This window comes from Garra rufa, chromosome 21, assembly GCF_049309525.1.
Source record: "Garra rufa chromosome 21, GarRuf1.0, whole genome shotgun sequence".
Taxonomy (NCBI): Eukaryota; Metazoa; Chordata; class Actinopteri; order Cypriniformes; family Cyprinidae; genus Garra; species Garra rufa.
In genome coordinates this window covers 9,748,460-9,776,144 of record NC_133381.1, presented here as the reverse complement: position 1 = coordinate 9,776,144, position 27,685 = coordinate 9,748,460, and the positions used below count along the sequence as shown (strand labels likewise).

Sequence of the window (27,685 nt, the reverse complement as noted above, 5' to 3'; positions counted from 1 at the left end):
GATATGAAAATATTTGGCCGAGATACAACTATTTGAAAATCTGGAATCTGAGGGTGCAAAAAAAAAATAAATAAATACTGAGAAAAACACCTATAAAGTTGTCCAAAATAAGTCCTTAGCAATGCATATTACTCATCAAAAATTAAGTTTTGAAATATTTATGATAGGAAATTTACAAAATATTTTCATGGAACATGTTCTTTACTCAATATCCTAAGGATTTTTGGCATAAAAGAAAAATCTATAATTTTGACCAATCAAATGTATTTTGGCTATCGCTACAAATATACCCATGCTACTTAAGACTGGTTTTGCGGTATTTTCTGAATTAGCTTTCATTTTTATACTGTCAGTATTACATATAGTTTAAGTTTTATTAATTTATTTTTTAAAAAATAAGGAAAAAAAGTGGATGTTACCTGAAAAATGGCCCCAGCCAAACGGCCCGATAAAGTGTTACTCTTCTTCCCATGTGGCATAATAGATGGAGGCCTCTTCATCACACACTCAGTTACCCTTAGCAACACCAGCAAGATCTGCTCCCTGTGACAGACACAAAACACTCAAGATGAGCAGATGAACAAATATTACAAGCAGACACTTGAGACCAGAGTAATGAAGTGCAATGTCATGGTCATACCAGGTCTTCTGGTTCATGGTTTCATGCATGACCAGACTGCGGTATATATTGAGCACACGTTTGCACATGTCAACATGCTCTTCCAGAAGTGTCTTCAGCTCATTGGCTGCCTCCAGAAGGAAGACGTTAGAGGAGTTGGTGATGAAAACCTGCAAGGAAAAAGATTGAAGGGGGGAACTGATATTAGAAAGTGTAATGTTTCACAAATGTGCATTACTCTGCTTGATGCAAATTTTAAATAAATATGAATTTAGGCAGCTATTTGACATGTATGCTTCGCACAATGCTAATAGCTTATCAGTTGCTCTTTGCAGGGTTTGAACCTACTTTTTTAATCTTTTAGTTTCCTATCTAGATCTTAAAAAAGCAGTTCACTTCCAGAACAAAAATTTACAGATAATTTACTCACCCCTTGTCATCAAAGATGTCTTTCTTTCTTCAGTCATTAAGAAATTATGTTTTTTGAAAACGTTTCAGGATTTCTCTCCATAAAATGAACTCTCCCCCAAGTTTAAACTTCCCAAATGCAGTTTAAATTAAGCTTCAAAGGGCTCTTAACGATCCCAGCCAAGAAAGAACGGGGAAAAAAAAAAAACCATTTAACCTCAAAAGCTCTTGACCTCTAGTTCTGGCGATATTGTCTAGTTCTCTGTATATTCTGGTTCATGACAGTTAGGGTATGTCGAAAAACTCCCATGTAATTTTCACCTCCAACATCAAAATCATCCTACATTGCTGCAGAAGAACCGACCCAGTGTTTACAATGTGAACATGCAAAGAAGGTCAAACATCCTTTACAAAAAAAAGGGTAAAACAGTGATGTAGGGTGATTTTGTAGTTGAAGGAGAAAATTAAGTGGTAGTTTTTTGACATTTGACAAAAAAATAACCAACCGCTTCGCTAGATAAGACCCTTCTTCCTCGGCTGGAATCATTTATAGCTCTTTGAAGCTGCATTTAAACTGCATTTTGGAAGTTCAAACTCGCAGACACCATAGAAGTCCATTATATGGAGAGAAATCCTGAAATGTTTTCCTCAAAAAATATCATTTCTGTATGACTGAAGAAAGAAAAACATGAACATCTTGGATGACAAGGGGGTGAGTCTCTTCATTATCTGTAAATTTTTGTTCTGGAAGTGACCTACTTCTTTAACTTCCAGTACACCAACACCTAAACTCACCTGTAGTGTGGACTGGACACCAGCATGGACATTATACTCCAATGCCTCAGAATCAGAGGATTTACTCCCAGAATTCCTGCTCCAATTAGGGTTTCGATTGTGAACAGACACAGTGAGCCCAATATCCTACACACAATACAAGATTTATTAGACCAGAATCCAGACAAATCAAATTTACAAATGGCCGCACCCACTCTTACAGGAAGAAAAAGGTGGATAAGTTTTATTAAATAATTCAGAAACTTATTCTAGAAAAAGTATTAGAGAAAAAATAAGCCCTGACATAAGCTTCTCACAACAACCTAGCCAAACGTAAGCCAATAATTAAATAAGTGGACACTGGCCAATACCACCACTGATATGTCTGGTGCAAAAAAACAGGGACCAAGCTGTTGTGCAGGCTGACTCAGCATGTAAAAACTGCCTTTGCATTCCTCTGTAGTCGACTTCAGAGACACCTACCTCCTCTTTATCAGTTCTCTGCTCGTGGGTGGAGTCCAGCTGGCCTGTGAATCGGTCTTCCTCTGGCTCTCTCATAAACACAGGCTTATCCTGCTGAGAGATCCACTCTTGATACACCCGCACCACCTTACGCATAGCTGCAGCCTCACACATGGGCAGCAGAAACGCCTGCAAAATATAATACACACAATCAGAGATAGTACAAAGAGGCATCAGTGACTAAGTGATATATTAGCTGGCCATCTTTCCTCCTCTAGGTCACACCAAAAAAGGCCTTTGTACACATCAAGTGCACAATTTTGAACAGGATCTTTGAGATCTTTCTCATACATAGCAGTTCCTCTTTGTGAACTCTAATCACTCTAGGACAAAGAAGTCCTTGATTAGAACCATCAACCTCTCTCATTACAACTTCTTCAAAATGAGCCAGACTTCTTCCTCTTTCATTGATATGTAGATTTGCTGAAGTACTTCTGTTCCCCATGATAAAATTACCTGACGAAAGATCTCTGTGATAAAGTTGACGTTGGTTCTAGAGGAGCATAGGACCCGACGCACCACCTCGATGTCGGTGAGGTGCTCTTCATCCATGCTGCAGAGGCTGGAGGAGCTGGGTTCTCTCTCCGTCAGGGTGCTGGTGTTGGAGTGTGACTGCTCTGGCTCACCAGAACCACCCCCATCCAGACCATCTGGTCTAGGGCCGCCATCCTCCCCTCGGGCAGCCAGACCCGCCGCCGCTCTCTGAAACAGCAGCAGCATTGCAAAAACATTCAGCTTGTTCAATGGCATTGAGACAACCCTAGAAGCAACCTGATGTTAAATAGCTCAGTATAATCTACAACGATCCAGTTACCAGTCCAAACCTTACAGGGGTTCACCCAAAAAAAAAAAATTGCCATTTTCTCATCCTCATGTTATTAAAAAAACCATAAGACTTTGGTTCATCTTTGAACACAAATTAAGATATTGAATGAAACCTGAGAGGCTTCTGCTCCTCCATTAAAATGAACCAAAACTTTAAAGATCCAAATGATGCTCCAAGAGGAAAAACCATGCATTAAGAGCCAGGGGGTGAAAACTTTTTGAATTTGAAGATCAGGGTAAATGTAATATTTTGTCTTCTGGGAAACATGTTAGTATCTTCTGTAACCTCTCAAGGGCAGTACTAAATGAAGAAGTATGACATTTAGGCAAAATAAGAAATGTAAACATCATCACACTTCATTCTGTTCGAAAGTTAATGCATTGTTTTTTCTTCTGAAGCATCTGTGAGCGTTTGAACCTTCTGTAATAGTTGCATATGAGTTGCTCAGTGTGAAAAGATGGATCTCGAAATCATACAGTCATTGTTGGAAAGGGTTCAAATACACAAGATTTTTCTGAAAAACAGTGGACAGTTTAACTGTTCAGGACAAAAAAAGGGACTCATTAATAACTATCACTAAACAAAACAAAACAAAAAAAACATCTGTTGATCATTCAGGTAAGAATACAGTATTAACAATCAAGGGGATGTAAACTTTTGAACAGGGTCATTTTTATAAATTCAACTATTATTTTCTCTTGTGGACTATGTAAACATCTTTTATGTGAAATATCTTATTCAGGTCAGTACTAAATAAACAATATCACACATTTTGTATGATCTCTCAAGTTATTTTGGTAAAATAATTAACATTTTGTAGATTCTGAAAGGGGGATTTAAATTTTTGACGTCAACTGTATATTATGAACAGACTTAATTCAGGCTTTAAGCAAATATATTTCTTCACAAGACATGGATTAAATCACTTGATTCATAAGGATTTGTTTTACAATGCCTTTATGGACCTTATGGAAGTTTGGTTACCTGGGCATTTTCATTTTTGGATTTTATCCAAAAATATTTTTGTTGCGAAGATAAACCAAGGTTTTACAGGTTTGGAATGACATGAGGGTGAGTAATTAATGACATAATTTTCATTCTTGGGTGAACTAGCCCTTTACAACCATTACTGCATGATAAATGTGAAGATCTATGTGTTGCTACCTGGATGTTCTTTGGCACGTTTTCTCCTTCCATGCCAGGGATGTTTGTTCCTGTGTTTGACCGTGGCTCCAGCCAGAAGGAGACCAGCCAGCGGATAAATATGACTCTGGCATTGAGGAAGTTCTCTTTAGTGCAGTACAGGGCTTCATTGGTCTCTGGGTCTCTTTTTACAACTATGTAGTAAGGCTTTGGTCTCATGGGTGGAACCTCTATTATAAAGCAGGACATAAATTCAAATTAGATGTCTTATCATCCTGTGCAATTATAGTTCCTCAAAAACAACGAGAAATAAAAATTAGGCATGATCATTAACTCTTACCCAGAATAGGATTGTACAAACTGGTCTCCTTGGAGAAGTTGGGGAAGATATGGGGCAGGTAATACTTTTTGAAATTGGCGAATAGGAAGGCGAACCCCTTCTCGTGATTCTCCTTGCACTTCCACTCTAGACTTTTGGCCTGTAGGGAGATACAAAGCAAGCTCAGCACATACACAGCAGCTGGGACAGAACAGCCTGTTTGTGTTTTGTGGAGGACAGTAGGGTTGGTGGAGCCAGGCAGTGCGTGGTGCTGTTGTTTATGTTAGGGAGGGTGTGAAGCAGAGCAGCTGTTACAGCGCCAGGGAAGTACACCGCTGCAGCAAGGCTATCTGGCATCAAATGCATGCAGATCCGGGGTCAGTGGCATGTAAGTTTGGTTTCCGCAGGTTTAGCGTTGGGTCTGCGCCAGCCGTGTTAGCATCAGCAGTGTTAGTAGGAGGAGGGGAGTACCTGGTTTACCATGTATTTTAGTAGAGCCTCCAGGAAGTAGCCAGTGAGATCCTCCTGGGATTTATCTCCGGACTGAGGCGGCACCAGGGGACTGATCTCCTCTGGGGTCACTTGAGCTGCAGAAATGGACAAAAAGATGTTTTAGGGTATTTGTGACGCTAGACCACAAAACCAGTCTTAAGTAGCATGAGTATATTTGCAGCAATAGCCAAAAATTCATTGGATGGGTCAAAATTATACATTTTTATTCTATGCCAAAAATCTGTAGGATATTAAGTAAAGATCATCTTCCATGAAGATATTTTGTAAATTTCCTACCGTAAATGTATCAAAACTTAATTTTTGATTAGTGATTTGCATTGCTAAGAACTTCAATTTAACAACTTTATAGGCTATTTTCTCAATATTTAGATTGTTTTGCACCCTCAGATTCCAGACTTTCAAAAAAAATTGCAACTTGGTCAAATAGTCCTATCCTAACAAACTATACATCAACGGAACGTATTTATTCAGCTTTCAGATTATGTATAAATCTCAATTTCAAAATATTGACCCTTATGACTAGTTTTATGGTCCAGGGTCACATTTTTCATGCAAAACATTTTTAATTGATTTATTGAAGTAAGAATTTAGTTTACTTTGAAGAGCTAGTTAGCACAAATCTCCCTGCTCAGTCCACACAAAACATTTATTGAAACTAAGCTGCAGAGCAATTCAGAAGTAGTTGTCGTTATGATATTATAACAATGAGCCAATGTTGTTATTTATGAGCTAAAACTATTACAAATAATTTGTTGATTGCCATAAAGCAATGTACAATTAAATTCAAATATTTGTTAAAAATAAGAACATCAGAAATGTTGCCTGGGCAACTAACAGAAAATAAGTTAAAGTACTAAAATAATAATTCATAACTAAAATAAAAATAAATGAAAGCTAAATAGAAATGATAAAAAAAAACAGAAATAAATGACAAAAGCGAACAGTAAATGTAAACTAAAATTAAAACAAATAATTCAAAATATTAATAAACACTTTAATTTAGCCAATTATTACAAAGACCATTTAAATATGTTTTAAAGCTACAAAGGCAAACAAATTCCTGTTTAATTTTAAATGCTAGAGAGAGCATGGAAAATGGTCATGAAAAATGAAATTGTCAGTATTTTGGTGTGAGAAATCTTGAATAACATTAAACATGGCAACAAAAGTGTAACAAAAGCTCTGCGAAAGATTTTGGTCATCAGTTGTATTATTTTATAATCTGACTGGGACATAAATTGTGAGAGACAGCAAACAGCACTCACTCTCCTGAAGGTTAAGGGGAGGGCTGATCAGATTATCCAGGGTTCGAGGGCCCAACTCGGACTGTGGTGCAGGGAATCCTGGGATTAGACAGGCGAAGATCCAGAGCTGCTCTCTCAGAGCATTGTGCTGCAGAGCCTGCATCCACAAAAGAAAGAGCCGCACTCCTTCCCTCCGGATCTATACACCACACATACAACCGCATTATTGGTTAAAATGATTTTCAGCAGCCCTCACACCAGCCCTCAGCAGAAAAAAAACACAAACTGAATAACTATAAGACAAACCCATTTAAGAAAAAAGGACTGTTAAATATTTCTTTAAAATTCTTAAGATGCACATCATCATGCTTTCACATATACAATTTCAGATTACCAATTTTGTGTCATTTTGTTTTTAAATCAATGAAAATATCCGGTAGGAATGGGTATTTGTTTTATTAGTAAATAACATGAACAATAATTAGTCATACAATGACAATGTTTATTTAGATTTTGACCTTTTATAGAATATAAATTATTTATTTGATATTCAATACCTTTAGGGAGTTTCCAGTGTGTAGCAGTTTCTTCAGAATGAGACCTATGTGAAAGCACAGTAGTTTAATCGGAGGAACAAATTCATAGCTTCCAAATGAGCTGGCTAACTAGATAATTCTGGAAAACGTTTGCTCTGGTCTCTTTGCTTATATTCTGTCAGTGAGGTTTATTGTTTGTATAGAATGTGGGTTTATTGAGAAAAGAGCAAAATAAAATAAAACTGAAAATCCTTCATGTTATTGTTAGTCACAAAATGTTTATCTGACTGATGAAGGAGTGTAATGTCAGAGTTCTCGGTCAGAGCTGGGTGTTTCTGGGCCCCAGGTCCTTGGCATTCTCTGTGTTTATCTTGGTGGTCTGTGTATCCTTCTGCTAAAAGACTTCAGAGCAGAGGAAAAGGAGAGACCACCGAACAATACATGATATATAATACAAGACCACCACAACCAGTCGGTATCACAATCAGATCTCTTCCATGTTCCCTAACTATTATGTGACTTGGTTTTTATTTTAGCTCTGCCCATAGTGAAAGCTCCTTAGTCCAAAACCACACTCCATTTACACTACCGTTCAAAAGTCTGGAGTCACAATTGGTATAAGAAACTTCTTTCAAAACCGTACACTACCAGTCAAAAGTTTTTGAACAGTAAGATATTTAATGTTTTTTAAAAGAAGTCTCTTCTGTTCACCAAACCTGCATTTATTTGATCCAAAGTACAGCAAAAACAGTAATATTTTGATTAATTAAAATAACTGTTTCAAATTCTATCTGAGTATATTTTAAATTTATTCCTGATTTCAAAGCTGAATTTTTAGCATTATTCCAGTTACGTGATCCTTCAGAAATCATTCTAATATTCTGATTTGCCGTTTAAAAACATTTATTATTATTATTATTATTATGTTGAAAACAGCTGAGTAGAATTTTTTCAGATTATTTTGATGAATAGAAAGTTCATAAAAACAGAATTTGCAACATTATAAATTATCATCACTTTTGATTAATTTAAATCATCCTTGCTAAAAAAAATATTATTTTCTTTCAACAACAAAAAAAAAAAATACTGTCTCTAAGCTTTTTAATGGTTTAGGGTATAATGTTACAAAAGCTTTTTATTTCAGATAAATGCTGATCTTTGGGTCTTTCTATTTATCGGAGAATCCTGAAATGTACTCAACTGTTTTAAACACTGACAATAATAATAATAATAATAATAATAATAATAAGTGTTTCCTGAACAGCAAATCAGCATATTAGAATGATTTCTGAAGGATAATCTGAAACTGAAATAAAAATGTAGCTTTGATCACAAGAATAAATTACATTTTAAAATATATTCAAATAGAAAACAGTTATTTTAAATCGTAAAAATATTTCAAAATTGTACTGTTTTTGCTGTACTTTGGAACAAATGAATGCAGGCTTGGTGAGCAGAAGAGACTTCTTTAAAAAAAAAAAAAAAAAAAAAGGATTAAAAATCGTATTGTACAAAAACTTTTGACTGTGTATCTACCCCTAACTTTTAAACAGCAGCTTTAAAAAAAAAATTCACCTATGCTGTGGAACTGCCATCTTCCTTGTATTCGTTCTGGTAACAGCTGTAGGATTTTCTGCAAGGTAAGCACATGGATTTGACGACTGACATGTCTTTATATGTACTCATGTTAGTACATGCATTTAAATTTCAGTTTAATTTGAGTGTAGCACAGTTTTACATTTAAAAGCAGATGAGCAGATTTGTGCAAACACGCATTACTGGGCTTTCATGTGACATTGCAACAGGGTGGAATGTTGCAATAGCTCTTTAACACGCAGACATCACGCCTGTCTCATCATGATGAGACAGGGCATTTAAAGTGTCTTCTCCAGCCTTCAACCATTACAAACAGCCTATAGGGGCATACCAGGTGAGCAAACGCTATGGTGTGACTCATAAGAAACATGCTGGGTGCGGCAAAGAACACCTGTTTTCTGTTTGAAAGACTTACAGTTATCTGTCAGGTGCATGTCAATCTCTCTTATCAATGATCTCATTACTCAAACTGACGCCTTAGTAAATATGAACTTGGTGAATCGTACATGTAACAGTGTAAACATTCATACTGCGCCAGGCAGGAGTATGTGAAGGACAGGAGTTGACACAGAAGTTTTTCTACATTTCTTACCTCGAATATAAAAAGAATAGAATCAAGCTCTTCTCGTTGCGATTTGTGACCTGCAGAAAAAAGAAAAACGAACACAAAACATGCTGAACGTCACCAAGGGATCACAGAAACCCACAGGGCTGCTATTATTAGCTCAACAAACAAGGATTACGTATCTCCGCTGGAAACATGGGACACTCAACATGTGGCATCAAGACCAGCAGCTCAAAACAATCTTTTTAATCAATTTTATTGAAAGATGTGCACAAAGTAAAAGCCAGACACAGAGTGATCAAAGCTCTAACAATTTTGAAAAAAAAAAAAGTAATTTGACGTTGGCATTACATGAAAATTAACCCTACCTTTTTTCTAAATGGATGTTATAGACCTTATTGTGAATAATTTATTCATTTACACTACCAGTCAAAAGTTTTGAACTGTAATTTTTAAAGAAGTCTCTTCTGCTTACCAAGTCTGCATTTATTTGATCCAAAGTACAGCAAAAAATAAATAATAGAAATATTTTTACTATTTAAAATAACTGTTTTCTATTTGAATATATTTTAAAATGTAATTTATTCCTGTGATTTCAAAGCTAAATTTTTAGCATCATTACTCCAGTCACATGATCCTTCAGAAATCATTATAATATTCTGATTTGCTGCTCAAAAAACATTTATTATTATTATTATTATTATTATTATTATTATTATTATTATTATTATGTTGTTGAGTAGATTATTATTAAGCTGAGTATTTTTTTTTTCAGGTTTCTTTGATGAATAGAAAGTTCAGAAGAACAGCATTTATCTGAAATAGAAAACCTTTGTAACATTATAAATGTTCTATATATATTTCTATAATTTATTTCCCAAAAATAAATTATACTGACTCCAAGCTTTTGAATTGGTATTGTGTATAATGTTACAAAAGCTTTTTATTTCAGATAAATGCTGATCTTTGGATCTTTCCATTCAAAGAATTCTGAAAAATATGCACTCAGCTGTTTAAAATATGGATAATAATAACAAAAAAAATGTTAAAAAATGCAAATCAGCATATTAGAATGATTTCTGAAGGATCATGTGACACTGAAGACTGGAGTAGTGAGGCTGAATTTTTCCCAAGAATAAATTACAATTTAAAATATATTCAAATAGAAAACTTGTAAAAAATATTTCACAATTTTTCAGTTTTTGCTGTACTTTGGATCAAATAAATCCAGACTTGGTAAGTAGAAGAGACTTCTTTAAAAAAAAAAAACAATTGTACTGCTCAAAAACTTTTGACTGGTAGATACAGAATCTTTTTCAACATCGTTAAATTCAGAATTGCATTAGAAATTAATTCACAATGCAGTGCAAATGTTGTCAAAGCAAGCTATTTCCTCCTACAGTCATTTTTCAATTCATAGTTGCACAACAGTGTGAAAAAAGTCTTGCTGAACAAGTTAGGTAAACTTAAACTCTAGATGCTTCTAGCCAACAATCTGAATAATAACATATTACTTTTTATTGGCACAAAGAATAACACAAGAATGCATATTAAATAAGTGGCAAAAGTCAAAGCAGATCTCTTTCAGCCTTTCTTTCCTGTGCACACTTGAGTGTCCTATAAGGGCCATTCTACAGAATTGGTGCAAACTGCTGTCCCACAAGCAGAAAACACATTTAAAATGCATTTCAAGTATTCAAATCATAGATGTTTTAGTATTTTGTATGCTTTCGCAGTGTTTTAGCATGTGGGTTTAAATTCTGTATGTGATGTGGTCGCTACCGAAGCTTTACTGTCACTACCGAAAATGTGCTGTCACTAACGAAAAATGGGATGTTGTCAAAAATAAAATATACTGAATTATCAACTAAAAAGTTATGATAGTGTTTGGTTCAATGTATATTCAAACTTATGAATCCTTAAGATTGAAATCAGTATGATCAACCCTTTCCCTTTTACAAATAAAATTGGATTCAAAATACAACAAATCTCATAAATCACACTTGAAATACTGATAAAATTGTAATTGTTATTGATTTACCTCTGAAAACTTTTTAATAAAATAGAAAAAAAATATATTAACAAAGAAGATGTTAGCAAAATCTTAATAGGTTAATATAACCCTTCTTATAAATTATATATTACTGTTTCAGTAGTGACAAATTTGGGGAGAGGACAAATATTCCAAAAATTTCAGAAAATGTGTACCTTGGATATTACAATTTGCACACTCTGACTTTGAACCAATTCTGTAGAATGGACCATAAAATTGAGGCAAACTACCTGAAAAATTGAAACGAAATTATAATTCAATTATAAAGGAAGTACATGAAGGAAAAAACTGGGACAACTGCTTGTACAAAGCAGGGACAACAATCTGAACCGTAGTTGCAGCAGAACAAGACAAAATGTTAAGACATTAAATTAGAGGTCGACCGATATTGGTTTTTACCGATACCGATAGCTAGGTTGGACCACACTGGCCGATACCGATTAATTAACCGATAGTTTTTGAAAATGGATACTGAACGGCAACTAAAATAGTGCTGTACTATTTAAAAAAAAATACTAAACCATGCTTTGTAAATGAATAAAAATATTAATAATTATTATATATTGATCATTAAAGTTATTTCATAGTTCATTAATGTTAACAAAATAAACATTTTAACAATATGTAAAATTGCAGGTTTTATGCCTTTTGTGGATATTTGGAATCTCTGTATGTCAGTAGGCCTACTGCCATCTTAAAATTAAGATTCAATTTAATTACGATTTTCAATATCAACTAAATATAACCATGCATCACATTCTCAGTTTTCAATATTACTGTATGGCTACATTTTCATTTACATTTTACATCAAATTGATTTTTCCATTATATAAGCAGGCTACTTTTTTTAAACAATTACTTATTTAAAACAGTGGCGGTTCTACACGGAGGCCAAGGGAGGCCCGTGCCCCTGTAGACATGTCCTTGGCCACCCCTGTGGCCCCCCCTACTGACCAAATAAAAAAATTAATTAATTATGGTTTTACACACGAGCGCCAAAAGCGGAACTAATGCGACGCATCGTTCTACTTACATGGGTAAATTAGAGCGGCGCACACAAACACTGCAGCAACAATTAGAACTACTCTTGGATAGAGGAGCTACGATTTATTTCTCCTGTTGCAAGAGTCGAAGGTAAGCAAAACAATTTCATTTCGTGAGTGACTTGTTGTTCTTGCGCATAACCGTGTTACTTTTGTTTTTCACACTGATAATTAAATCAAGTTTGTAAATGGCTTTGTAAAATCTTTGTTAACGTTAGTTAATAAAAAATATACAGCTGTTCATTGTTAGTTCATGATCAAGTGCCGGTTCAGTTCTGCTGAAATTCTACACCTCTGAGAACTCTCTCATTAAAACAAAGAAAGTGTAGACATGATGTAAATAAGAGATTAATTGTACTGTGTAAATGTGATTTTATTACCTTTTATTAACTTTGAGAGATTGCGATGAACTACAGTAATGTATGAGTGACAGCTTTCCAGTGATTGTAAGGGGAGCGCGCACTTTTAAGACTATAATTAATTCAGAATTTGAATTCATTTATTCACGGATTCACTCTCTGATAACGCAACATCGCCATTGCTATCGTGCAGCACATAGGCTACTACATCAGTTACACAAACTAAGAGAAGGTAAAGCAGGTGCTTACTCATCAAAATATGTCTAAACAGCCGCACTGCACGTGTCGACACGCGCCCGTGAGTAAACATTATTTTTTTCTTTCACCATGCAGCAAACGTAAAAAAAAATTAAACCGTTTAACTTATAGTAAAAATCGGTTAAAATTCTTACTGTCGGTTAACAGTGAACGGTCAATATGAGCATCCCTAAAATGTTTGTATGATTTTAAAGTAAAATAAAGTTTATAATCTTTAAATACCACTTGTTGTCATTTTTTAATGTGCCCCTCTGGTTAAACACTGGCCCCTTCTTGGCCCCCCTAGTCAAATTTGTCTAGAACCGCCACTGATTTAAAATAAGTGTTCTTTTTTCTTTATCATTTGATTATTGCTGATGAGATCGTAGACAGTAGCTTCTTTAACAGGCTGCATTAAAACGAATGCACAGATCTATTTCGATATATCAGATTTTTTGTCCTGCTCTGAAAACATAACTGACTGTGTGTACTGTACATCAGTTTCGTATAAAAGTATTCGAAAATGCAAGTGCATTTAACCGCATCCACAATCGAGCTTTTTAGGACGAACAAACCCAAAGCATAAGTGAAAGTCTGTCAGTGCGCGAGTTTTGTGCATCTAATAGTACTGCATTACAAACGGCAGAAATGAAGGCAAATGTAAAGTAAAAAACTGCGGTTGAACAATGTCAAACAATGCACATGTAGCTCACAGTGCAAATCCTGTGCAATGAAGCCCGCCGCGTCTCTAGCGCGCACATGTGCCATATGTGGGAAAAACACACGCTCATTGAAGAGAGGATTGCGATGCATCGGAGAATCCTTTTTTTTTTACCCACCCTTAATGAAACCGGCCGGACAAACGTGCAGCGCTGGGTTAACGGATAACTTGCAGGTATCAAACACACACAGGACACGTTGTGTAGTTAAAGCAGAAATCTAAAACAGTTTATTTAATCACCAAACGGGCAAATGTTTACTTCAAGAATGATAAAAAAAAGCGGCAAAGGTTAGATTAAAGAACAGATCGAACGGAAAGAGAAAGTGCGATCTATATCGTTAATTGCAGCCATTTCAGAAACAATTTCTTTTCTGTTATACATTTGTTTAAATATTATTTGGTTTTTTTTTTCAGTTTAATATGTTAATTACGAAAGAAGTTTGTGTAATTTGTAAATGTCATAAAGGACATGGTATGAATTGGACGGCAATACGCCGGGAGAATTGGAGAGGGTCAGACACAATTTTTGACCACTTCGTATGTTTTTATTTGTGGAAAATCCCTTCTTAAACGAATTTCGTTTTGTACAATTTTTATCTTAATTTTTAATAGATATTTTTGTTGATCAGTTATTAAAATAAAATAAGAACAGGAAAATGGCATTGTAAAATAAAGTGCGTAACTACCATGCTTCAGCTGCCTGACGAAAAGGCTAAAACATACACTGTAACCGATTTTTGTAATTTGAACAGTATTTTACTGTAATATCTACAGTAAGATACTGTAAAATGTATATACAGTATTTTACTGTAAACTGCAAAGGATTATGGGAAAATATATGATCACTACTGTAATTCTCCACTACTGTAAATCCGTTTACAGTAGTGAACTTGCCCGCGAAAAATTGACCAATGGCAAGGGAGATTTTTTTTTCTCCTGTTGAGAGGAAGTGGCGGTAAAAAGGACAAAAGAGAAATGTTGCATCAATAACTCGACAAAAAGGTTAGTATATTATTTCTGTTTTATGAAAAACTGAACAATTTTAATTTGTTTTCACTTGTTAACAGCAAACTAACAATATTCATCGTGTTTTTCATGTCGGTAGCCTTTTTTTTCTGACTGACGGCCGGGGCGCCGCCATAACGGTGAAAACATGGACTGGTGAGTAAATTAAGGTGACCTATATTAGTCGAAATAAACTTTATTTAAACTGAGAAACACGTTTGTATATTCGGCTGCCCTTTAATGCAAGTTAGTTGTTCGTCTGACGAGCCCTTACTCAAGCTTAACAGCAAACTGAGGTGAAATACTGAGGTAAAGTGCGTTAAGCAACACCACTGTTTCTGTGGAGATTTTAAACTGTATTTTCAAGCCCTTCTTTTGTTTGTTATTTTCAAGTTTCTGGTCTGGATGTCGTCTGTAACGTCGGAGCGCGGAGGTGTATTTTGGATCTTCTTCTGTGAATGACTGCCATAGTATCGACGATAACATGAACTGGTAAGCTAATAATGTCAGTAACGTTAAGCCGAAGTTGACAAACTTAACGTTAGTCACAGAGCAGCATAATATATTTTAAACGCTGCCTCTTTATAGCTAGCAAGGTAATTCTCTTCAAATGATGTTTAAGTAAGAAATGTGTGTATGAATGTCGTATGTAACTTTATAGACGGTCCCTTCAGTGACAGACGTGACATAAACAGCGCGCTAACATGAAACACTGAGGTAAAACTGAACACCGCGGTTAACTGCATCTTTTGTGTTTTATTTTCAAGTTTGTGGTCTCGTGGTCATGTCGTCTGCATCGGAGGTGTATTAGAGTCTTTTCTGGTGATTGCCGTCGTCGCGGTGCAAACAACAGGTGAGCTTCCCCTTTCATCAATTTAACTAAGTTAATGTTAACGTTACTAAATTAGCCAAATTAGCCACAGGCTGCTGTTCTCCACTGACTTGCAGAACAGGTTAACTTTTTAAAGAGAGTAACGAGCTAGCAATATATTAATATAGCAAGTTTTGCTAATAAATATGATAAATGCTTATTTTATTAAAAATGTAGATTTTATTACTGTACAGTAGTTGTCTTTTCTGATCATAAACTATAGTAACACTAAAAGGGTGTTGTGACACTGTCTGTTACAGGAGATTTCTCCAAGCACTAACTGGATGCTGACCATCAGGGGCAGAATCATCATACAGCCAGCTGTCCATTTTACAGACATGCAGAATAAGGTAACCTAAAACATATTTTGTTTTACATTGCATTTACATTCATGCATTTTTCAGATGCTTTTATCCTAAGCAAGTTATATTGTATTTAAAGTACACATTTGTAAGGTATTTATTTCCTGGGAATGTTTTTTATTACCATCAAGATTGAGTTTGCATGCGCATTAAAATTATTTCTATTAAACCAGCATTTAAACAGCAAAATGCAGCTGCTTCAGGTATCTTTAACTTACTGTAACCTTTAAATTCATAATAGCAATCTTACCATCTGTCAAATTTAGATTATTGTTACTGTAAAGCAACAAATATAGATTTTTAATCATAGTAGGCCTATTATATGCACAGACTTTCTAGGAAACACACACCTGTTTAGAATGTTTATATGAACAGATTGGTTAGCATTTAGCATGGTCTGTGGCAGACTTTACTAAGTGTCAGGGCAACAAAATTCAATAAACAAGAATGTAATATTAAGTGATTTAAATCAAGAAGAAAATATTGTCTTTTTGCTCCATTTAGTAAAAACGGTTCTTAACAAAGCCATGTTGTGCATCTCTGCACACAGCAGTGTTTCATTACTGAATGAATTTACCTTTTTTAAACACCTAGAATCAGTGACTTACTGACCCATTCATAAAATTCTTTATAAAAAATTTCAAAAAAAAGTTTCTTCAGTTTTTTTTCTTACTACTGCGTTCGTATGTAGTATATCATTTTTTTAAAAATGCATACAGCACCAAGTTTGACAGTTGAGGCAAATTCTTTAAACACTGTTTTTCTTGTGCTTGCAGGTTCGTTCAGACAGTCAACCTTTGTGGCAGCAAATGCATTGACAGTCACAGATCAGATGGACTTCTGGAAAGAGGGTGCAAACAGCAAGCATCAGCCTGAATCCCATTCTGCCGTTTCTCATCAGAGAGCTTGTCAACTTTGACTCAAAATTACTAAAATTTAACACAACACAAACACATTTTTACTGTATGATTTTATTTTATTTACACTACCAGACAAAGCTTTTGAACAGTAAGATTTTAAATGTTTTTAAAGAAGGTCTCTTCTGCTCACTAAGCCTGCATTCATTTGATCCAAAGTACAGCAAAAACAATACACTTTTGAGCCATTTTTATTATTTAAAATAACTGTTTTCTTTTTGAATATATTTTAAAATGTAATTTATTGCTGTGATCAAAGCTTAATTTTTAGCATCATTACTGCAGTCACATGATCCTTCAGAAATCATTCTAATAATCAGATTTTCTGCTCAAACTATTATGATGTTGCTGAAATTATTATGCTAAAAACAGTGGAGTACATTTTTTTTCAGGTTTCTTTGATGAATAGAAAGTTCAGATAAACAGCATTTATCTGAAATAGAAATAGTTTGTAACATTATGAATGTCTTTATCACTTTTGATCAATTTAAATCATCCTTGCTAAATAATATCTTTCTATTCATCAAAGAATCCTGAAAAATCTAAAAATTAAATAAAATGTTTATCAGCATACTAGAACGATTTCTGAAGGATCATGTGATACTGAAGACGAGTAATGATGCTGAAAATTCAGCTTTGATCAAAGGAATAAATTAAATTTGGATCAAATTAATGCAGGCTTGGTAAGCAGAAGAGAATTCTTTAAAAAAATCTTAGTGTTCAAAAACTTATGACTGGTAGTGTACTTACTTATTTTTGCTTTTCAGTATGTGTATGTTTGCCATGATACAAAGTCTCTGTACTTTAAAAAGAAAATGTTCAACAATTAAAAAGAATATTATCAGAACTAATGCTTATGAGTTATTGTGATTTTTATGGGGTTGGGGTGGTAAAAATCTTGAATTACAGTGCTGTAGGTTAATTGGATTGTTTTTACAGGTAAAAAATGTTTAAAATAAATGAAAATAAACTCTATAGTACTGATACTGTAATTGAAAATACAGTAAAAATACTGTAATTGAAGATACAGTAAAAACACTGTAAATGAAATTACAGTAAAAATACTGTAAATGAAATTACAGTAAAGACCTTTTAGTACTGTAAATGCACTTACAGTAATAATACTGTAAACATTTTTACAGTAACTTACTGGCATCCAGCTGCCAGTAAGTTACTGTAAAATTTACAGCAAACTTTTTACAGTGTAAATTATAGCTCTATATGAAGCATACAGACATTATTAGAGCTACAGAAATAAAAAAAAAAATTTCTTAAATGCACAATACTCAATCTTCCAGCCCAGAGTCAAGTCTTTATCAACATTAACAATGATTTGGGACAGATCTGTAATGTAAAACTATGGCGCGCTGTGACTCGGCAGGATTCTGTCGGCTGAATGAACACAGTTTGCTTTCTCACGTCACGTCTTTAAATCTGCAACTTTGCTGGCTAAGAATATGACCAGCTGGATATAAATCAATACAAATATATGGTAACAATCCTGAGATTAAACATTGGTCTGGGGCTTAACCTCTCATACTCTATGACAGCGGAGTGGAGCAGAGCTGAGCCGCTTCAGCAAAGAACGCAACCCGGAAAAACTATCGGCAAGGATTTTTGCCGATAACCGATAGGTCGGCCAATCAACTATCGGTGCCGATTAATCGGCAAAACCGATACATCGGTCGACCTCTACATTAAATGAGAGGTCAAAGGCAGTAAGCAGCTCTGTGAATACTCAATGAGCAACTGTGCAGTGTTCCGAAACACTGGCTGTGCTTTCTGTGCACTATAATGAGCCTGTGTGACCAGACATGGCTAACTGGGGGCTGGCTAATTTTCGTCATAAGCCATTTCATGGAAACTTGCTCATTAACACTGTGACTTCTGACTGTGTGTTTGCTGAGAGCACACAATGAGTAGGCCAGCTGAAAAACAATGCAATCGAAAGCTATCCAACAACAGTACAGAGAGCATTCTCACGAAACAGTGGGTGAGAGATAAAACAAAAAACGCCAAAGGTCTTACCTTTCTGTTTCAGGTTAACCTCGATGGTGACAAAGTTTTCAAAGAACACATAGTAGATGTGGGAGTAATTCTGCTCGAAGAGGTGTTTGAGTTCAGCAGGCTCCGCATTTTCTACAAAAAACAAAAGGCAGTGAATCAAATAGTCATTTTAGCAGATGATTGTTTTTTTCTGAAATCACTTCTGCAATTTAAAACTAAAAAACAGCCTCTTTTATAAATTCAGGAGTTTACAAATGATTGGATGCCAAGAACACCCAAATATAGTAATCCCATTGCAATGGACCTCACTGAATAAATCTTATAATAAATCAGCTACATATTTTCATGCATAACGGCCCATTTATACTAAGTGAGTAAAATATTAAATGTGATATAAAGCCAACATGTTGTTTAAAAATAAATTAGCTTTTATACTGCCATTGCCATATCTTGAATTTGTCCTACAAACTCCAATAAACTAGATAAAGGTGACAGTGGCGACGCAAGAACCTTGTTGCTGCTTTTCCTTCACTATCTGATCTAACTCGTGCTTAATATCTTAAACGTGGCTTACTTAAAATGTTAGTTTTATGAAGAAAAGCATGCACATTAAAACCATACTTTATATTAATCCTCAAAACAAATTTCAGGCATTAATGCATGAACCTTCAGATCAAAAGACAAACATTGTGTCATTGTGTACTGTGTAAAATTCTCTTTTATGCTTTGTTTGTCTTTCATGCAAGCCTTAAATCTGTCTCTTTCAGCACTCAGGGTCTTTGTACTGATGCTGAAGTCTATCACAACCTGCAACCCAGCAACACAAGTCAATATTTGTGCTTTAAAGCTCCTCCATGCAGTCCTGCTCCACTCATCACCCCTAATGCAGCTGGTCCTGGTTCCCGCAGCATCCAGCGACCTCAGTCAAGTGCCCACTCCAGTCTGTTTATAGAGCTGTGAGCCAACATGAATGCCAGAGCCAACAGAAAGACTTGGTCCAGATAAACACTGATAAATATTCAGACCAAGGGTTAATTCTATCATTACAGAGACAGCATAAGCAGTGGAGAAGTCATATTGGTTTAGCAAGTCGCTTTGGGCATACTAGACATGTGCACAAGAAATCAAGTAGTAAAAAAATTATTCACTCTCGCCTGCAATCCACAGAAAGAGGACTGTCTTTTTGAAAGAGAATACAAAGAAAACAGAAAAAATAGGAGAGACATATGAGAAATTTACATGAAAGAACACCCTATTTATAAGGCATCATTAGTGATGTGCAAATGAAACAAAATATAGTTTTACTCATTTTAATAGTAATCAATAGGGCTGGGTTTTGACACAAATTTTATGATTCGATTTGCACTTTACAAGCTTGCGATTTGATTCATTTTGATTTGATTCAATATTGATCATTTTGGATATGTATCAGGTACAATACATGGCAGATTTTCTCAAGGAATATTAAATGGTAAAAATATAACACTAAAAACAAAAAGTTCACATTAAATTGCATAATTATATTTCTACTTCAATTCTTTTTTTACAATATAAACATTTAAATAGTGGCTGTCATAAAACCTTGACAGATTTATTCAAACTTAAATATTGAAGAACAGTAAAAAAATATATATGATGAATATTTGGTGCACATACTTAGCAAAATGCTCCTCTCTAGAGTTCATTTTTCTAGTTGACTAACTAGTTTATGGTCACCGAATATGTTTTTTTCTGAGGTAAATTTGACGTTACGTGACATTGTTTACAAGCTGTTATACTGACTTTCCAAGTTTGAAACACAGATCGAGCGATTACATGAGACAGAATACGGTTTTTAATCAATTGTACTCTTTCTTTCATCTTTAATTTGTGCTGAAACTGGTATTAAACCACTTTTCTTAAACTGAGGCGCTACAGCGATCTGTCACTCCACATTAAACTGCCAAAACGACATTTATTCTTTGAATATTCCAATAAAATGGAGAGAATTTGAAATCTGAGACTTCGTTTCATATCAAAAGTAACAAAGCACAAAGCTTTATGCGATTTATTGGATGGGATATGCACTACAATGTTCCGTTCATTAACTGAAAACAGACTAGACTAAACGATTTTGGGATTCAAGAATCAATGTCATTTCGAATCAATTAAAATTGAGAAATCAATATTTTTTACCCAGCCCTAGTAATTGACTACAGTTTTAATGTGATATATAGCAATGTCAAAAATAATAATACTATAATAAAATATGTCTATTGTCTAAATATTATTAATAACGGAACTGAATAAATAAGCTTTCCATTGATGTATGGTTTCTTTTGTTAGGATAGAACAATATTTGGCAGAGATACAACTATTTGAAAATCTAGAATGTGAGCGTGCAAAAAAATCTAAATACTAAGAAAATCACCTCTAAAGTTGTCCAAATGAAGTTCTTAGCAATGAATATTACTAATCAAAACTTAATATTCTAATGATTTTTGGCATAAATGAAAATTTTATAATTTTGACCCATACAATGTATTTTTGGTTACTGCTACAAATATACCCGTGCTACTCAAGACTGCTTTTGTGGTCCAAGATCACATATATTAACAGTTATTATTTATGAACAATTTGAACTTTTAGGTACACAATTACACAAATCTATCCCTTATTCAAACTGACAATGACTAACAGTGCAGTAGTGAAACAGAGCCTTACCATTTTTACAGATAGTGGTGTATTTCAAAGTCTTTGAGAACAGACAGACGGAGGGGAATTTGGCTGATACTACACAACATGAGAGAGAACAGACCAACGGATAGTGCTGCACTGGCTGTCGGAAATATTTGTGATCTAAAATAGAACACAGCAGCGAGCCCAAGTGCCTGACGGTGTATTAGAATCACTCAAAGATAATGGCCCTCAACTTTAAAGATGAACTGAACACCACAAAATGTACAACGCCACAGACGCTCCCAAACTGTCAATCTAAAAGAATTCACAATGTATTAGTGCAGAACTAAATCCTTTTGATGCCAAGATGTTGCAATGTGGTTGCTAATGTATTCTGAGTAGTTGCTATGGGATTTTTTAATCATCCAATATGCAAAGTCATAATTTCAACTGTTCCGAAAAGTAGCAGTATATCTCTTCTTAACGAGATACCTTTAATAACCATACACTCTTAAAAATAATGGTGCTTCACGATGCCATAGAAGAACCTTTCTCGTCTAAATGGTTCCAATAAAGAACCTTTAACATCTGAAGAACCTTTTTATTTCACAAAAGGTTCTTTGTGGCGAAAGAAGGTTCTTCAGATTATAAAAACATTAGAAAGAGACGGTTCTTTAAAGAACCTTTGAATAAATGGTTCTTCGTGGAACCAAAAATGGTTCTTCTATGGCATCGCTTGAAGAACCTTTTAAAGCACCTAGGGATGCACCGAATATTCGGCCACCGAAAATGTTCGGCCGAAAATGGCCCAAAAGGGCATTTTCGGTGTTCGGCCGAAAGACTTTTATCACCGAAACAACACGGCCGAAACAGTGTGTTGACGCAAACAGAAACCGCAACCTGCACGTGCTTGTCTGAAGCAACACATCTGCGTTGTGGACGTATATCAGTATATCCGAGCAAGACCCACGGATAGCGATTTGCAAAACATGTAATGCCGAAGTTTCAAGAGGGTGTGTGTCTGCAGTCGTGCGGGCAGCCAGTGATGAGAGCAGAGATAGAGACGGATGTAGCATTCAGTGAGTGAAAAACAATGGCTTTACGTTGGTGTTACGTCACAATATTTTAAAGATTTGTCCTTTCTATATACTGTATTTTTATAAATATTTATGTTTTAAACCATGGAGGTGAGCCAATGGATATCACACAAGCAACGTGAAAACTGCGCTATATGTGAAAGTGAAAGTGAAAACTGCTTTCAGCATCTGACGTGCATTCTCTCAGAGACAATAAGAGGCGATTATACTTTATATGGTGATATTAATTTAGTCCCCTTAATATTTTTCTTGTGCCCTGAACATGGTGGGAAAAAAATAAAAAGAAACGTATTTTGTGTAAGGTTTGTTTTTTGAAAGACTTAAATAAAGCTCTTAATTTTCATTGATGACTGCAGTTTTATTTAGGGGCTAAGAAAGTCATAATTATGATTTCAGGTGGTCTTAAATGTGGGGACAAGACAAGACAAGAATTGCAATGAAACTTCAAAAGGCTATCCATTGAATAAATATGAGCGCTGCACGTTTCAAAGTCATTTGCTGCGCTGCATTATTCTGACAGCGCCTCCCGCTGGAAGAGAAACGCATAGAGTTGTAAATGTGAACTGATGGATCCACAAGATAATGCGTTATAAAAATGTAAACAATTTAAACAAAGGCAGTAAAATATATGTATATGTTATTTAATTAATATAATATTTGATTGATAACAATTATTGGTTAAATTAATATAATTGATTTATTCTTTGAAACTTTAATATTAATTTCTAGTAAAAATATTAATATTAAAAACTAGTTCAGTGTTAAATAAATATTTTGAAATTGTATTTTTGTTATTTTATTTCTCTGAAAAGCAATGCAAAATAGTAAAAAGCAAATTTTTACTATTTAATTATTGTAATGGTGAAAAAATTGGCAAAATAAATGGAAAAAAATGCGAAACACCGCGTTCGGTATTCGGCCTTCGGCCTTCGGCCAAGCATTTCATTATTATTCGGCTTCGGCTTCGGCCAAGAATTTCATTCCGGTGCATCCCTAAAAGCACCTTTATTTTTAAGAGAGTAGTAGAAATGGTGCAGGATGAATTACATGTACTTTTTTAGTTTGTTCAAATCTCTAACCCTAAGCGTGCACATTAGTAATAGTCAGTCATTTCAATAACAGCATCAAATAACCTTAAAGGTTGTATCAGCGATTTCTAGCCTAAAACATCCGCTCACGATCCGCTCGCTGCTTGCCCCATAAATTGTCTGTGAAAAAACCGCATCTCTCTGGTCAGCCTAGGGTCCGAGATATGCCAAAAAAACAATCGGCACTACCAACCTTTCCACACATAAACAAACAATGTTCCAACCAATCAGCGTCAGGGGTTTGGTGTTGTGGACTTTCCTACTGGTGCAGGGATGTGAGGGAGGCGGAGCGAAAGTCCACAACACCAAACCCCTGACGCTGATTGGTTGGAACACTGTTTGTTTATCTGTGGAAAGGTTGGTAGTGCCGATTGTTTTTTTGGCATATCTCGGACCCTAGGCTGACCAGAGAGACGCGTTTTTTTTCACAGACAATTTATGGGGCAGGCAGCGAGCGGATCGTGATGAAAGGTCAGCTGAATTTGACACTTTATGTTTCAGGCTAGAAATCGCTGATACAACCTTTAAGATCTGTGGTAGTTCACAAGTTATTGAGTGTGCAGCAATCTGTTGAGAGCCCATTTAATGATTGACTTCACATAAAATATGACTGCTGTTCACATCAGCAATTCTTAAGCCCAGCATTCTAAAGATGCAGATTGATCTAGTGCACAGACAGGCTAATGTAGTGATGCAGAACTTCAGCAGACTACAGTCTGAATGAAATACATATTATATTCACAAGTTCACACAGTTCAAACAGTCCCACTTGCATTCAAATAACAGGTAGTTCTTCAACAAAATCGCAAACACTGTGCTTCCTATCAGAGCCATTTTTCTGCAAACACACCCATCCGTTTATTTAGGCTACACTGCACTTCCTCGTGTCCCCCAATGCACAAAAGCTGTTGTGCACGGAGTTTGATCTAGGCCACAATGAGTGGATGTGTGGAATGAATAGTGTTTCATATGTGAATGTCGAGTCTATCATTTCATAGAAAAATGGACATAATAAAATTGTCTTAAAGCTGCAAAATTCAATGTGGAATCAGCAGGGACCTGGTGATACAACATTAAATTAATATCTGGGTCGTGGTGATACCATAATATTTTGCAATTCTGTATGTTTAGTGCATTCAAACAAAAGTGACAGTACAGACATTTATAATGTCATAAAATGTATACACTACCAGTCAAAAGTTGTTGAACAGTAAGATTTTTTATGTTTTTTAAAGACGTCTCTTCTGCTCACCAAGCCTGCATTTATTTAATCCAGAGTACAGCAAAAACTTTTGAAATATTTTTACTATTTAAAATGACAGTTTTCTATTTGAATATATTTTATAATTTAATTTATTCCTGTGGTTCAATGTTGAATTATTAGCATCATTACTTCAGTCATTTGATCCTTCAGAAATCATTCTAATATTCTGATTTGCAGCTTAAAAAAACTTTAATTTTATTTTGAAAACTGCTTTTTTTGATGAATAAAAAGTTCAAAAGAACAGCATTTATCTGACTGAAATAGAAATCTTCTGTAACATTATAAATGTCTTTATCTTCACTTTTGATCAATTTTAAGCATCCTTGCTCAATAAAAGTATTTATTTCTATTATTTCTTTCCTCAAAAAAAAGTATAATACTGATAATATTACAAAAGCCTTTTATTTCATATAAATGCTGATCTTTGGATCTTTCTATTAATCAAAGAATCCTGAAAAAATGTACTCGACTGTTTTAAATATTGGTAATTAACAATAAAAATGAAAAATGTTTGTTTAACAGCAAATCAGCATATTAGAATGATTTCTGAAGGATCACGTGACACTGAAGACTGGAGTAATGATGCTGAAAAATCAGCTTTGCATCACAGAAATAAATTACATTTTAAAACATACTCAAATAGAAAAAACAAAATCAAAATTTTACTGTTTTTGCTGTACTTTCAATCAAATAAAATCAGGCTTGGTGAGCAGAAAATACTTCTTTAAAACACATTAAAAAATCTTACTGTTCAAAAACTTTTGACTGGTAGTGTAATTCAGATACGAGCTCTTTTCAACATACTTCTTCATAAAGGAATAGTAAAAAAAAAAAAAGTTATCATGGTTTCCACAAACAGCGATAATAAGCATAACAACTGCTTTCAACACTGTTATTAAAAAAATAATAATAATTTGAGAACCAAATCAGCATATTAGAACGATTTCTGAAGGACCATGTGACACTGAACACTGGATTAATAATGCTGATTACTACATTTTAATATATATTAAAATAGGAACCTGTTATTTTAAATTGTAATATTACAAAATTAAAGCCTTGGTGAAAAACATTTAAAAATCTTACCAAGCCCAAAATTTTAAACAGCAGTCTATATTCAGCTCATTGTTTTAATTTGTCCAAAACAAACAAGTAATGCAACCAGTTTTGCTAACCCTTATCCCCTAAAAATATAAATATTAAAAATGTAGCTGATTTGCCACGCAAACAGTACAAGATAGCAAGGCTACAAAGCAATTCTTCGAAATACCTATTATCTTTTGCTCCTTTTGAAATACACCTTGAAAAATAATTAGTCAAATTACAACATAAATGCAGTGTTTGATGTTACACAATTGTTACTATGAAACAATCACAGGCACAATGACATTTCAACAATCCTTTTTTACTGTGATGGAGGCAGTTTCCTCGCCATTCATAGCAACATCACATAGTTTTCATTTTCAAAACAAGCATCGGCGTAACACAATGGCACCAGGAAGCCAGATAACACCGCAGAAAGCAATTCAGGAAACCGGGTCGTGATTGGACAGTAATGACTCCAGGACAGGCCAAAACAGAACTCTTTAAATCACGGACACTGCACCTTCACTGAAGAATCTGCCATGTTACATAAACCATCCTCATGTCCAACATTCAGGAAGTCAGTGCAGCTTTAAAACTAAACAACTGAGGAATCCGAGGCAACCGGCCTGGGATGGACTCCTTCTCTGACTTCCTTGACAAATCCCAAAGGAAGTGCTGGTTTATTTCTGCTATTCTGTGACGTCCCACCCAGTCCTGAAGAACTATATCTTTGCTGTCCCCCACCCAAAACATGAACTAATCTCTAGTGGCCAAGAAGAAGCTTTTTCCTTTATTGAATTATGAATGACACACAATGGACTTGACAATTCTTGTTCATACTGAGAGACAACTACATTTACAGTTGCAAAAGCTTAAATAGGATTTTTATTCTTTATAATAAGATCAGATCTCAGAACAATTTTTGAATTAAATGAAGCACATTTCACGTTTTGGCAAATGTATGCAAAATGCTAAATATAATATTGCATAGTAACTTAATGCACATGGCTTGCTCATTATGATTTGATTCTCAGAGAGATGACCTGACAACGAACCTAACAAGGGAAAACAGTCATATAATAACATAATAATAACAAAATAAGTCAAAATGTGCATGCAGAACATCTGCTCAACAGATTGACATCTAAAGAGGTTCGAGTAAAACCAATGCATGTGTCCTATCAAAACAACACCCACTGCAAAGACATAAAAACACGCGACCACACAAAACAACGAGGGAAAACACTACAAAACCACTTTATATCTAAACACACTGCTAAATGCAAACTTGCCAATAATTGTCAAATGTTTTAAAACAAAAAACACAGGTAAACACCCTACTGCTGATGGTGCCTTCATTCTCCATATAGCATATTAGCTCCCTGCAAGGCAGTGTTTTGACCATAAATGAGTTCAAATAATGTAATATCTCACCAATAACGATTCTCAGATGTTTCAATCTTGTCAGCACGTCTTTCTTGGGGTCCAGCACTTTCTGTGTCGATTTCCTGACATCTCCATGAGGTTTTTTGGAGAACATTCCGAGATGTTTTGAGGAGCTAATGATAATCTTCCGTTAATTCCCTCAAACATGGAAGGGGTTGTCAAATTTACGGCTCGAAAGGTGTTGTGTGTTGTAAGGAAACTTGAGGAAATAGAGGTGAGGCGTGCATTTTTGCAGAGGAGGTCAGACAAAAGAAAACAGCAGCCAGCCCTCCTCTGTGTGTGTGTCTTGTGAACTACACACCTCTCTGAAGATCTGAAAACATGGCGGAGGACGCGACATGAAAAACACCTTAATCGAGGCCAGAGTCGTTCAACGCTCAGACGTCATCTCAAGCGCGATCACATA

General features: G+C 35.0%; 1 protein-coding gene and 1 long non-coding RNA gene across 9 annotated transcripts in view; one reads left to right on the top strand and one right to left on the bottom strand.

Moving 5' to 3' along the window:
- ralgapa1 (Ral GTPase activating protein catalytic subunit alpha 1) overlaps positions 1–27,561 on the bottom strand; it is a 101,314-nt gene extending 73,753 nt beyond the window's left edge. For 7 of the 8 annotated variants that reach the window (XM_073827613.1, XM_073827615.1, XM_073827617.1 and 4 more), the window contains exons 1-14: positions 27,268–27,561; positions 18,662–18,772; positions 9,093–9,142; positions 8,480–8,537; positions 6,926–6,969; positions 6,390–6,567; positions 5,083–5,198; positions 4,633–4,771; positions 4,314–4,522; positions 2,780–3,025; positions 2,285–2,452; positions 1,823–1,948; positions 641–789; positions 420–543 (exon numbers count right to left, since the gene is read on the bottom strand). In XM_073827613.1, coding sequence (XP_073683714.1) covers positions 420–543; positions 641–789; positions 1,823–1,948; positions 2,285–2,452; positions 2,780–3,025; positions 4,314–4,522; positions 4,633–4,771; positions 5,083–5,198; positions 6,390–6,567; positions 6,926–6,969; positions 8,480–8,537; positions 9,093–9,142; positions 18,662–18,772; positions 27,268–27,373 — 1,824 coding nt within the window. In that variant the 5' untranslated portion in view covers positions 27,374–27,561. The remainder of the gene's footprint in view (positions 1–419; positions 544–640; positions 790–1,822; positions 1,949–2,284; positions 2,453–2,779; positions 3,026–4,313; positions 4,523–4,632; positions 4,772–5,082; positions 5,199–6,389; positions 6,568–6,925; positions 6,970–8,479; positions 8,538–9,092; positions 9,143–18,661; positions 18,773–27,267) is intronic. The other variant, XM_073827614.1, reaches the window with a different exon arrangement.
- LOC141295252 (uncharacterized) lies at positions 15,132–17,484 on the top strand. Its single transcript, XR_012341026.1, has 3 exons — positions 15,132–15,336; positions 15,615–15,704; positions 16,493–17,484. It is a non-coding gene; the product is annotated as an uncharacterized lncRNA (long non-coding RNA).
- Positions 27,562–27,685: the final 124 nt, after the last annotated feature.